Consider the following 14,295-nt stretch of genomic DNA (forward strand, 5'->3'; position numbering starts at 1 on the left):
GAATATTTGAAGATATGGTAACCCTAGTCGGGACATAATCTCTCAGTTTCATGCATTCTTATAGTACGGCACCAGTCAGTCGGGCACGTGGTCACCGAGTGACGCAGTCACGAGGTACAGTCAGCTGATAAATAACGTGACCAATATTAGCCAGCGAGAAGGGCTGGATTACATGCTTAAGCAAAATTAGATTCACAGCTCACAATTCACATCCCTATGGTACGGCACCAGTAAGTCAGGCACGTGGTCACCGAGTGACGCAGTCACGAGGTACAGTCTAACAGTCAGCTGATAGATAACGTGACCAATATTAGCCAGCGAGAAGGGCTGGATTACATGCTTAAGCAAAATTAGATTCACAATTCACATCCTTATAGTTTGAGTAAACATGAAGAGTTGGCCAAGCTTAAAATATGAAATATTAAGCGTCTTCTTTGATATCGATACTTACCACTTACATTTATTCCGTACTGTACTCAATAAATGTAACTCACGTGACAAAAGTGCGCTGTCCAATAGCAGTTAGTTAAGCTGTCATGTGACAACCACGAGAGTAACACGATGGTAGCAGCATGGTAGGATGCTCATTGGACAATGAACACTTTAATTGTGTCCGAAGTAGATACAGTTTTTTGCCAATTTGACACGGTTAGACTGCACCAAATTTCAAAATTTTGGTCGAAAAATGTTCCCAAGACAACTCTTGTCTTGACTCTTGTGCCGTACCATAAGCAATTTATAAAACTTACCTTATTACCCTAGCTTCTGCAGGTCTATTTTACCCATATATACAGACTTTTGGCCCACCCTGTATAATATATATATTGCAAATGATATGGCAAAGTGTTGTTGCGGTAATAGCGCAGTTCTGCAGCCGACATAAACAAGTGTAACCGTTAATTTTGTCACAAGAAAACTTAAGCTTAGTAAGGAAATAAAATAAAAAATCGTAGTTTCCCGCTCAGAACCTGAACAGTGTTACAATCAGGACGATACAATAGTAGACACGTATTGGCTGGTGGGGAGCTCCTGCATCGACAAGGGTCTCGACATATTCAACAGCAACCAGAACAAGAAGGGGGGAGGAGTCCTGAACAAGCGTATAAAACAGAAACAGATGGACCAAGTGCCGCCTCCCTACGAAGACGCAACCCCGATGGTTCCTGTAGTGAGTGGGGTAGAAACACAGCCTCAAGGTAAAGATCGGCTGACGACAGTTCTCGGATCTGCTGTGATTGGTGGGGAAAAGGAAATCCCTGTTTCTGAAACATAAGGAAACTGTTTTACCAGTGTATTGTTGCGATATTACTGATCACAAGAATGATTTAATAGACCTCCTTCGAGAGCTTACTAAAACTCCATGAAATGTGCCGGCTTGTAAATTGTTTCAACTTTGAAGACCAAAACTTGGTTATGAGAAATTTACCTTTAAAACTTTGATTTGAATTACGTTTTGCGCAGTGTGCTGGTTTTAAGTAACAATTGATAATCGTCGCTTGCTGAACGCATACATGTGTCATTATTTACAAATAATACAGTATAAAATTCAGAATATACAATTTACTAAAAACTCAGCTACAAGGCTAGCAGCACAGTTATTTGCTCTCCGACAATGTCTTATCTTACAAAATATGGGAGTAACATATATAATTGCGGAACTAAGAAACGATTTGCAAAACTGGTGACGAATCCACAGTAAGGTTACTTTTCGGAGATGATAGCAAAAGAATGTCCATATAGTGGAGTACCTCCTGTACTAATGTATCTAGTGTTCAGAGGACGTTACATTTGGCACAGCAGCCTTCATCTTGCTCTGGTGGTGGAGGGGGTGGTGGTGGTGGTGGTCCACCGTCTGGGGGTTTCATTTTGAATTAGTTTATAAATCTATAAATCATTTGACTAGTGAAATTCCAGTCACGTTTGGTTGATACGAAACTGTTTTCATTTCATATTTTGTGGTATAAATGAAGAAAGAACTTTCAAACATCTTCTATCGTTCTATAAAAATAATTAAGGCAAGTTTTAAAATATGAACCGAGACAAGTTTCTGAACCAAATTAAAGAAAAAATATAATTCCAAACAATCTACAGCCACTAAAAGTGCGAAAATAAAAAGGCTGAAGTATTTGCAATAAGTTTTAGAGTCCTTGATCAGTCGCTCACACACACACGCCATATGATGATTACGCTTAAAGTTAAAACGCATCAGAGCCAATAAAAAATCGGCCGACGATCACTGCTTAGCAATTTAAACTCAGTCCGCTCCCTTCTTGGGTGTTAATGTGTTCACTTTGCTAAGTCGGTCATTGCACCTAGTTCTAATTCAATAAGTCCGGCCAAACCCCATAACCAGGAGTTCAGGACAAGTTCTGAAAGTATCGGGTGATGGTTGTGATGTTGGGTTGCTCCGCAAAGGAACCGTACAACACTCTAAAGTTAAACTTGCTCTGCATTTGATTAGAGTTTCTGCCCCGGAGTTTGGATCGTCGTAGGACGTGTGTGTAAAACCTTCACAACAGAATACAGCACCCCTGTTCACTAGGGGGCTCTGCTTCGGGTCCCCCATTATTTCCCACCGGTGCTGCCTCTCCCTCTGCCCCTGCGAATATGTGAGCTTTAGAAGGTGCTTTGTGAGTTTGAAAGTTGCTTGTGAGATTGTGGTGAAATCTCTTTGTCAGAAAGGCGTTATATTTATAGCTAGCTTATCAGTTATAATTGTGTAATAACCGATATTTTAACTTCTCACCTCCTTCTTGGGGCTTTGGTTCGTCTTTTTTCTCAGCTGCAGGTTTAGGTTCAGGTTCTTTAGAGCCTCCTGGGGCTGGGGTGCCCCCTGGTTTTCCTCCTTCTGGCATTCTATACAAAGATATAAAGTTTGGTTCGTGCTAAACAATAGATAGCTGACAAGATTTTATATTGAAAATGCAAATCGTTTTATTTCACCTTATCTTATATGTTTTAGGTGAATCATTAACGAGTCAGTAATGAATAACATTGTCAAATTTTAATCGAGCAAACATTCTTTACGCTTCTTTCAGCAGGGATTTAAGTTACACATTAAATTTTCAATGAGCAGTAAATAATGTTATCTTGAAGCGAATCTGGATTTTGGTCCATATAAAACACAGCCATTTAACTCCATAGAATTCTTCTCCACAGCCGGGCTGCCGGGCTATCAGAGGATGATGCAGCAGCCTTTGTCCTCTTGTTCCCCCTCGTGATGTCCACCTTCTCCGCCGCCTCCATGACCTGCGATTCATTGGTAGTTGCACGCTTTATACTGTGAGAATGTGTTTTATGCTGAGACTAAAATTAAATTATTTCTCGTATGAGATCGAAAATTCAATCTCCGACTGTACTGGGAAAATTCAAAGTTAGCGGTTGATAATACCGAATAAGAGGACTAAAAGCACATTTGAATTCCAGAATAACAAAAAAAGTGATTCCAGCCGCCAACTTAAAACCTTCTTGCCTTAAAGATATGGGAAAGATATGAACAAAAATTGGAATGGGTTAAGCCGAAGCGTGAGGATTTCACCCTGATCAATTCATGAAAAAGGTTCATAACTCACCGCCACCACCACCACCACCACCGCCTCCATGACCTTGTTCACCACCACTTCGTCCACCACCTGGCATTTTGTACGCTTGCTAGAGAAAAGATACTTTTCAGTAATAAATAATTAAATTATGGCTGCTTTGATGATTTAATCATGATTCATGACAAAAGGTACGGGAAAAAATAAATAAATGATATAATAAAAAATAAATAAATAATATACCTTAAGAATAAAATGGTGTGATGAATGCATATATGTATGTAATTTCATAAATCTTCATTTCAAATATTATCAATAAAATTAAAACTGAAGTCTCAAGAATTAACTAATATTTTTAAATTTATTCGCTCTGACACATGAATAGATACTTATTACAAAATAGCACTCATATGCAAACTTTCCAATGTCCATCTGACGTATTTCAAATTAGAAAAATGTCATTATGTCCGGTTTATCAGCTTTGGCGGAAATCTTCTCACCGACTGTTGGCTACAAAATAACACAGCAACAACCTGATTGAAATGGTAAGTTTGTAACATTTATCAGATAATGGTAACCACTGGCTGTGATGCTTTTGAATAAAACTCAAGCGTATAAACATGTGCTCAATTAGTGCTGTCAACTTACAGAGCAGACACGGACATGACTCCAGTGAGCACGACTTGGATCCTGGTAGCCCTTTTCAAAAATGAGCTGATACGACGGAGACCGAATACAAAAAGGTGGAAGTAAAAAGACGTTTTTCTGTCTTTTTTAGTTTAGGTGCTCAGCAAACACGCCCAATGTAAATTGGAAAATAATAACTTAATAAGTTAATAACTAATTACAGTGGCTTAGTGGCTATTTCATATGTTTTGAATGAGCAAAATATGATAGACTGCCCCTTTTAGTTTCATCAGAAGTTTGAATATTTCCTTTTTGCTCATATCACCTATTGAAATTTGAAAACAATATTAGATTCAGCGTCCGGGTTCCCCGATTCTACTGAATACAGAACAAATGTGCTGTAGAGTTTAGACGGACAACTTTCTAACCCACCTCGTCTTTCTTCGTGATGTCCACTGTGACCGTGTCCACCACCGTGACCGCCGCTGTGTCCACCGGGAGGCATTTTTTCGGTTACTTATCTTGCTAACAAAAATAGAGTTAGTTGACTACATAATATAATTTGGTTTTAAAAAGCTTCAAAAGTGAGCTAAACTGTTCAATTGTCGTGAATTTTCCCTTTATAAATGACGAAAATATCATTTCCAATCGTAAAATCGTAAAAGTATCTTACATAACAAGATAGAATAATAACTTACTACAATTAGTTCTGAATAACTCTCGTTTATTTCAAATAAATCTTATCTATCGAAGAATATATTTCTTGTAAAATCAAAAATGTTTATGTAAAATGTAAATATAAGCCAAAGCGACGATGATAGTAAAATATTGTCAACTGGAAGTTTAAATTAACGATAGCAAAAAGCAAAACCACTATAAATTCGAGATTTAAAATATTGATGCGACAAGTCCTGCTTGAGTTATCAAATAATAACACAGCAAAGTGGTTCCCTCCTGCGTGGGGGAGGTGGTGGGTGAGGAGGGTGACCTGGAGGTGGTGGGTGAGGAGGGTGACCCGGAGGAGGTGGGCGAGGTCCCGCACGCGCAGGGTGGTATCTTGAGTGTCCTGGTGGTGGCACTCCTGCTCGCTGTCTAGGATAACTTCCAGAATATCCTGACAAGTAAGGGTCTTGTGGAGTGTTGTGAAGGTTGTTAGGTGACATCTGATAAGTTGGTGTAGCATATGCACTTGCAGCAGGGCTCTGTGATGGAGTTCTTGTGGCTGGTCTCGGACTTTGAAATTGATATCGTTGATGAACTTGAGGCACCGTTGTGGATTGTTCAGGGGCTGGAGCTTGCCCATTGAACTCTGTATAGGGAGGTGGTGGGTCGTCAGGATCTTGGTCAAGGTTCCTCGACATGATCGAACTTGATAGTGAAATCTGTCTCCGTTAGCTCTACCACAGACCAGTGCTATAAAGGAAACACAAATTGCTGTATCTGCGATGAACAGCTGAAGAACATGACTGTGTTTACGGCATTGTGTTTACTTCGATCACAACACATCATGCCCACGCAGGATGTGTGATCAAATCATGACATTGGTAGAATTGTAACCAAACTTATTTTAAACAAGAGTCAGCCTACAAATATGTTTGTACTTTTAATGTGACTGTGTTCAACTGTCTTGCTGAAAATGTCTTTGGTCAAAGACTTAAAAAAGTTTCCAGATGGATGAGCAAGCGTATTCAAGTGCAACACGATCTCTTTGTTAATACTTAAACCTTCAGGAAAGTATTTCAACACTTTGTAAGCATCAAAACATAAATATTTTATTTATAATGCGGTTGATGTTACGACAGAATGAAGACCAGATCAATGAGATAGTGAAATATTTGCGCACCATTGTGGAATTTCAACCGTTTCAAATAATTGAAAGGATACGAGTATGTGGTTGTAGTTGTACGTATGTGGTTGTCTTGCTGGTGCGATTATTAATTATTATTCAATAGGATATTATATTCTCCGATGTCTAAATACAGGGTGTACCGCATAAAGTGTGACTTTTATTCTACTTTAATAGTTTTTGACAAAATTAAACTTCACGTTATTTTTAACTAAATTTTAACTAAACTAATAAAAACGTTTTAAAGACCTTCCTCAAAATTCTGCCCGGACAATCTCTTTTAAATGATCCCTAAATATATTTTGAAAGTTTCAGGGTGATAGATCAAAAACAATTGGAGAAAAAAGATTTTTAGACTCGATTTTCACTACGCGAGATAAACTCGATTTTCACTACGCGCGATAGAGAGTTACTCTTTTCTATCAAAAACAACTAAAATGTCGATTTCGAAAATTTTTTGTTGAGACCCCTTAATTACAGCAAGCTTAAGTTCCTGAGAGTGAGGTAGCACCATAATATTATTTAAGATGCGTACCAATGCATTGTGATTGAAACTTAGTATATCTATATGAAGTGATTTATCAGTAATGAGATTATTATTGGAAGTATAGATAAAATACACAGGTTCGTACGCTAAACAATTATATACCTTTTTCTGATTGGTTAACGTTTAAAGCGAACAATCTTAATTATATAAACAGCCTATCTGTGGCAAGTTCAAAATCAATGTTATTATGTTAATATCCTATAATTAGGACTACGTACTCAGTACTGGCACTGCCTAAAACAGATAACCGAATCATTTCCTACTTATGTTGATGAGTTTTGCGCTCAACGTTTGAGTCCCAGAATACAGTGTAGTTTTTAAGAAGTTTCGCGGTGATGAATTTTAGAGGAGCTCCATTAAAAGGGTGGCCGAATATGAGGCCGACAAAGCTTAATAAAGAAACTGATATGACGCATGAATACGGGAGAAGAAGATCCAGCTGCCTTGCCTGTGTTGAAAAGGCCCGGAGTGATAGAGCCCGGAGATCGAGTCGAGCATCTAAAGCAGCATCAAGACAAAGTTCCCAGCAGTCGGACACTCTCTCTGCTTCGTTTGGTTTGTCACATTTCATGTATTTTTATCTTTCAAATTAAATTATCTGCCCTACTCCTGAGAGTGAGTAAACAAAAAAACTGGCCTAGCTCTGTCACTTTTTTGCAGAAGGCCAGCAGTCGCCACTTATCGAGGTGACAGCCAGTCCCCTTAGCGACAGCCATGAAGTGGCAGCATTTAGCCATCTTTCACGTAGACGACACTGCTTTTAGCATGAGCTGACACGAAGGAAGATGATTAATCACTCTACACTCAACTGTCACGTGACTTTTTTAACCCGTTCTCTAGGTGGCCCTGAATGGCTATTCGAAACCTTTACCCTCTAACCTGATCCCAACCCTAACCCTAACCAAGTCTCTATCAAAAGCATATGCTGAAACCTTAACCCTAACGAGAAATGAGACCAACTTCCTAATATGGTCATGTCACGTGATCGAGACAGTTTTTCGCCAATATCTCGTCAGGGCCCAGGGAAGCATTTTAACCTTATGTCATGGCGGTGATTCGGATTCAGCATCCGAAAATATATCGATTCGTGGAGGTTTCGACTGTCGGGGGCTCTTTCAGAAAAATCTCGAAGATCGAGTGTAAAGTGATTTAGCACGCTCGGGTGAATAATAACGGATGGTCTTACCAATTTAGCTAATATAATTCCTTTGTGGTGATTGGATATCGATTAATGATATCTATATTAATGTAATAATATTAATATAATAATATTATTATATTAATATTATTATATTAATATTATTACATTAATATAAATATCATTAATCGATAATGTTAATTAATAATATTAATAATATTAATTAATATTAATATTAATATAATTCATTAGTAATATATTTTTGGTGTTCAGTAATGTTTTAAAATGTTTAGTAAATTTTGTTTTCGTAATTATATTTATTCAGGACGTTACAGAAGGAATTAATTTGATGTAGTTTGAGGAGTCCTCACTCTCCTAATGTCCAACAATCCCAATAATTCTCTTGTTGCTAATATGCATCACATTCATACATTAGGCATTGTGAATTCATCTTTCAGTTTCATTAGTATTTGAGTAGGTACTGTTGACTAACAATGTCATTTGCCAATCCTTCGCAAATTGCAACTGTTCTTATGCTCCCGAAAAACATGAACTCAATGTCATAAATTGGACCGCGTACTCAGTACTGCCTAGAAAATAGAACCTTATCATGTTTACTTACTTACGTACATTGATTAGTTTTGCGCTCAACGTTTGAGTCCCAGAATATAAATGCTCTTTTTAATTAGAAGTTGTGTGGTAATGAACTTTAGAGGAGCTTCATGGAAAGAGTGGCAGGATATGAAGACAACGATTAGTAGAAAAACTGACATGCTGAAGTTGAATCTACCCACCAATGAACAGGCGAGAAGACGATCCAGCTGCTGGAGTGATAAGGTCCGGAATGATAAGGCCCGGAGATCAAGTCGAGTAGGATCTTATAAACCAGCTAAACCAGCATCAAGACAAAGTTCCCAGCAGTCGGACACTCTCTCTGCTTCGTTTGGTTTGTCACATTTCGTGTATTTTTACCTTTCAAATTAAATTATCTGCCCTTCTCCTAAGTAAACAGAAAATGTTTGGCGATTTATCAATTTTATTTGCATTCTTTTTTAATCTTTTGCTCATGTGTTTAAACTGCGTTTGAAGGCCGGCTACGACTCATAGTCTTACAGGATCATTAATTCAACGACACTGGTTTGACATAAAACATTCATATTTCTTGCAGTGGCGGTCATGCCATCTACAAGATTATGATACAGTGATACATTAGCATGAATGATAATTGATAATCTATCAGATTTCTTCAAACATTTGTATAGTAAAGACTGCTACTGTTGGTTCGTTATGCACACTCCAGCCTATAATGTTAGTTAAATACCATGTATGTCTTTGATCACACGCATGTTCTGATTTATTTACGTTAGCTGGTGACTCAGATAAACCATGCCTGATTTACCGATTAATGCTGAGTTTAATAGTTTAACCAACATATCAAGCCATACAATCAAACTATTGTAGAAATAAGCCTACCCAACACTAATGAATTTGTTCTACAATTACCTGACACGGCAGTGATTCTTGCAATGCTTATAACGGAGTTTGGTCAGTCCGGAAGATTGCAGCCCTTTCCAGGATTTTACGACGATTAAGAAGATGTTTGGATCGGCTAGGCCGGTTCCTGCCCCAACCCGCTCCATCAGAACCATCAGTTCTGTTATCAGCTCCCTACGTATGATCATTTTTCGGTTCTTTTGCGATAGTGTAAACGCGATAAGCTATAATTTTCGCCGATAGCTAGCCGGCTAGCGCTAGATGGCGCGATCAAGCGCCATCTAGCGCCAACTATCGTCAGTTATCGCGTTTACACTATCGCAAAAGAACCCATTACATTTTTCCTAAATTTTCGGTCTTTTACTAAATATTTGTTGGAAAGATAGTATACAATTATTGTGTTGCTTTCATGCTGACCACTTTTGCTGTTCACAGTTTGTACAAGGTTTATTCAATTCACGATCAGACATGGGAAACAAAAACTCCTGATTTTTTTTCTTTTCTTTTTTCTTCTCTTTTTTAAAGATGCAACCTGGCAAAACTAATGGTGCCCTGGCCCCTGGTGTGAGACTGAGAGGAGTCCCGAATTTGCCACTGCCTATTTTGCAGAAGCCAGCAGTCTCCACTTATCGAGGTGACAGCCAGCCACCTTCGTGACATGCACGGAGATTGGTATAGCCTTCGGCCACCTCCCACGTGGACGACACAGCTTTGGGCATGCGCCGAAGCAACATAATAGATAAGATGTAGCAAATAATATGGGAGTTTTCTCTAACTCTAAGCTAATGAAAATGTTGTTTCCCTTCATTTCTGGCTCTTAAAAAGCAAACTCGCTGAAACTTCCGCTAATCACACGCTCGACAACAACCTTAATACGTTAACGTGACTTTCTGAGTTAAAATATTAGTCTCCTGGAATCAAACGTGATTTAATTTTACGATGAAATTGGACTCTTTGGTGGTAATCATTGAATAACGGATAATTTATTTTACCAATTTAGCTGATACAATTACAATTCCTTTGTGATGATTGGATATCGCGATAATGATATTAATATAATAATATTAATATGATTCATATGCATCATATTCATAAATGAGGCATTGTGAACTCATCTTTTTATTATTATTTCAATTTGAGTAGGTACTGTTGACTAACAATGTCATTTGCCAGTGCTTCGCAACTATCATCTAGTCTTAAGCTTACATTAACCATGAAGTCATGCGCCAAGCGCATTGGTAAGTGCCTAAACAGAATTGCGAAAAGAGCAATTTTTAAACATAATGCTTTTATAACACCGTGGTTATTATGAAAAGATAATAATGAAGGTATAGTGATTGTTTTATGCTTTTGAACGAACATGATTGGAAGTTGGCACTATGCCGCAAGAGTGCCGCTATAATGCCGCGACAGTGTCACAATAGTGCCACGACAGTGCCATTAAAGTGCCACGAGAGTGCTGCGACAGTGCCTTCGCGATCCGGATGTATGACCATAATTGGTTTGCAATTTTTTGTGCGAAATTTTCGGATTGTAAACAGATCTTTTTGTAAATATAATTTCGCCTGTCGATTGTTTCCCACCTAAAATTTATTGATATTTGATATTTGAGCATCGCTTAGCACGTGACTTATTTTGATCATTGAATGAAATATTAAATGATTATTGTATTGAAAGTGATCGAGATGTGCCCCAGGTGTGCCCTAGGTGTGCCCCAGGTGGTTCTGCGGTCTGCCCGAGGTGCCCCAGGTGTGCCCGAGTTTGTGCCCGAGGTGTGCCTGAGGTGTGCCCCAGATGTGCATCGGGGTGTGCCCCAGATGTGCATCGGCAGATTACCGAGTTACCGAGATTTATTAGCAGAGTCTCTATCATTAACGAGCAAGTTGTGGAGAAGAATGCATACTGACACCAAAACGCATAGCAGAGTATTTTCATATCTGAATGTGTTATTATTTAGTGGTATTGGTTGCGCGTGCGCGCACGTGCTGCGACTATAGACTAGCTGACCCCAGATTGCAATTATCAGACGTACCTAGAGAAGTTTCAAACTGTGAACAAACCTCGATTCAGCCAAAGTTACTGTCATCAACACGTCAGAAATAGAAAATATTGATTTTAAAAATTTGAATAGACATTATTTCAGGTGGCCTCGTATACGTAATTGAAAAATTCACGAAAAAAATTTAACACATGTGTTAAATTTTTTTCGTTTGTATACAGAACATACTGTTTTGAAACAGAATTCCCACGTGTTTCGGGAAGCAGAGTTTCAATTCCAGGGCTGAAATTATAGTGGCACGACAAGGTTTCGAGAACAAAACTGGTTTTTGGCAATTGTTATCCTTTTGTAGGCAAAACATATCTACTTTTTGAAAATTGCAAACGACCAATTACCGAAACATACTTTTTGGTAATTGGTCTTTTTGAGCTCTTTGTCGAGAAATGAAACGCAGAACTTTACAATCCTGACATGATGCTTAGGTTCAGATAATATTTTAAAACTATTGATACTTGAGTATTTATATCCAAATATCACCTTCAGCGGAGGTTAAACGAATACAGAATCTCGCTGCAAAAAAGAGAAATGAAGCTGTAGAGTTGCGCGTACTAGAGTCCGGCGACGAGCTACCTTCACCCTCTCGTCACTACACTCTTGCTGAATTAGCGTAAGTTATATAAATAAATCAATTGCATTGATCGTGGTAATTTAATTTAATTATTCCTTAATTTGAGATAATTTGTCGCTTATTATTATATTTATAGTTAATTCAACTTGCGCTAATACAATCTATTCCATTTGTCGTATCAAGAACTCAAATATAAATTGTGTTCATTTTATTGTGCTGTTTCATAGGAACAGATGAAAAATAAGAGATATTTTTAAAACCGTCCAAAATATTCATTGCACTCAGCTTCGCAGTACCAAACTGTTATGATAAAGTTTTAAAATTCATATATCAATAAGTATTCATAGTTATCTGTAACATAATTCCATTTAATTCCATTTATAAATGCATTGAACTTGTGGACGAACGACAGCAACATGACATGTGACTGAGGATATTTATGTCGCCAATTGATGTTTTTTTGTTACTGCGGTCGATTGAATTTGATGAAAGATAGCTGCAATTCAAGTTAACAGAAATACTTCTCTTACGTATTAAAACGGTATAATCTTTTGATATCTTCTTCGCCTTTTTTAGGACTTCAAATAATCTCTTCTTAACTATTGCTCAGTGGTCTGAGTGCACTGTCCCAAGCAAATTTCAGATATATTTATTATTTGTTTAACCGGAAACAAGAGCCATGAGTCATCGTGTCGGGTTAAGTTAATTACTATTGAAAACAGATTTTTCAAACTTTAAAAACTCAGATAATAGACAATATACGTCATAATCACATTCAACGTGATAAACTTCATGGACGAACAACTTCTAAACCATATTGTTATAACCATACCCACCATTGCACCCCAAGTTAGCACATAACCATCAGAGAAATAACAGAGAACTGGTCCAATCAGGAGGACAGCACAAAAATAAATTGTATTGCTTTATAAGGTAAGTTGAGTTCTATAAATTGCTTATGGTACGGCACAAGACAACAGTCATGGGAACATTTTCAACTCTCAAATTGTTCGATGGGAGAAGATATCTCCGTTAAGTTTAATTATTATCTGCATCCAAATCGGCTAAAGCTCGAGCGGAAAAGTACCTATAATACTGTAGAACATTAAATATGTCGTCGAGAATGAAATAGAAACATTACGGTTACCGTCAGGCTAACCAGGTGGTTTCGCCGCTGTCTTGCAAGCATTAAGCTTAACACTGCATTAACACCGCGTTAAGGTTGCGTTAGATGCAACCGGTAGCACTAACGTTCCGGGGAACTCGATAGCACTTGTTGGTAGAGCTTCAAATAGCAATTGCTTTGTTAATGTCCACCTTTGTTGAAGAAGCTTAATCGATAGTATACAATTATTGTGTTATTTACATGCTGTCTACTTTTGCTGTTTACAATTCTTACAAGGTTCATTATGATTTACCTTATCGGACCTTATTTGGACGGACATTACATGAACGGACATAATTGTGAACGGACATTAATATGAACGCTCGAAGGCATTCAAAACCATCAAAATCCGAATTTTTTTAAATTTTTGACGTTTTTTTAATTTCAGCAAATGATTTTTTAATCCATTTTTTATACAGTAAGTAAGAATAGCAGTCATTAAGCAGTAAAAAATGTTAAAATATGTGTACATGATCAGTGTCTAATATCACATATCATCTTCATTAAATAGGTTTTCGTGCATGAAATAGTCCATGCTTAAACAAGCATCAGTGATTTCTAGCTTTGTGGAAACCTTTTTTATCAAACTACCCTGGTCCTGCATTTCAGTGTTAACTTTTACAAGCCATTCGGCGCGAAGTGGTTTTATCTTAGACAGAAGAAGGTTAACCTTAACATCACGTGGAGCTTTCCTAGAACTGTTTCATTACCTCCCCTCAGTAATATGAACTATAAAAACGTCGGACAATGTCCTTGGCAACACGATTTACCGTAATATCTAGAGGCTGGAACAAGTTTGTCATGTTGGCGGGGACTAGCTCATGAACTATGTTGTTGAGTGTCATGATTTCGTTGACTTTTTCCGCCAAGTGACCCTTGAAAACATCATATACTAGTAGAGTTTTCTGTGCCTCCGGCAGACCAAGGAGAACCTTTCCGTCGTTAACTTACGGCACAATAAAGTTCTCATAGTTGTCATATTCTGGGTAAAAAGTTCGAAATGGAAAAATTTTTGAAAAAATTTCAACGGACTTTAACTTGGACGGACATTAATTGAACGGACTTTATTTGAACGGAAATTAAGATGAACGCTAGGGCCTCCAGCGTTCAAGTAATGTCCGTCCGAATAAGGTCCGATAAGGTAATCCTCAAGTTATAGACAAGAAATGTAAAAACTTCTCAACTTCTGGCTCTTAAAATCAGACTTAATTGAAACGTCCGTCAAAAACGTGACAGCCAATTTAAAAATGAGCAAATTTCTCTCACATAAACACAAAATACTATGTTTCATTGCATTAAAATTAAAATGATT

At 37.8% G+C, this 14,295-nt stretch overlaps 2 protein-coding genes across 2 annotated transcripts in view; both read left to right on the forward strand.

The window, feature by feature from the left end:
* LOC134819593 (atrial natriuretic peptide receptor 2-like) overlaps positions 1 to 1,359 on the forward strand; it is a 33,884-nt gene extending 32,525 nt beyond the window's left edge. The window contains exon 8 of the mRNA XM_063829609.1: positions 989 to 1,359. Coding sequence (XP_063685679.1) covers positions 989 to 1,273 — 285 coding nt within the window. The 3' untranslated portion in view covers positions 1,274 to 1,359. The remainder of the gene's footprint in view (positions 1 to 988) is intronic.
* A 5,455-nt stretch (positions 1,360 to 6,814) lies between these two features.
* The window catches only part of LOC134819797 (potassium voltage-gated channel subfamily A member 1-like), a 29,718-nt gene continuing 22,237 nt past the window's right edge, over positions 6,815 to 14,295 (forward strand). The window contains exons 1-2 of the mRNA XM_063829938.1: positions 6,815 to 7,114; positions 11,734 to 11,857. Of these exons, the coding sequence (XP_063686008.1) occupies positions 6,895 to 7,114; positions 11,734 to 11,857 (344 nt within the window). The 5' untranslated portion in view covers positions 6,815 to 6,894. The remainder of the gene's footprint in view (positions 7,115 to 11,733; positions 11,858 to 14,295) is intronic.

This window comes from Bolinopsis microptera, chromosome 8 (genome assembly GCF_026151205.1).
Source record: "Bolinopsis microptera isolate Bmic1 chromosome 8, MBARI_Bmic_1.0, whole genome shotgun sequence".
Taxonomy (NCBI): Eukaryota; Metazoa; Ctenophora; class Tentaculata; order Lobata; family Bolinopsidae; genus Bolinopsis; species Bolinopsis microptera.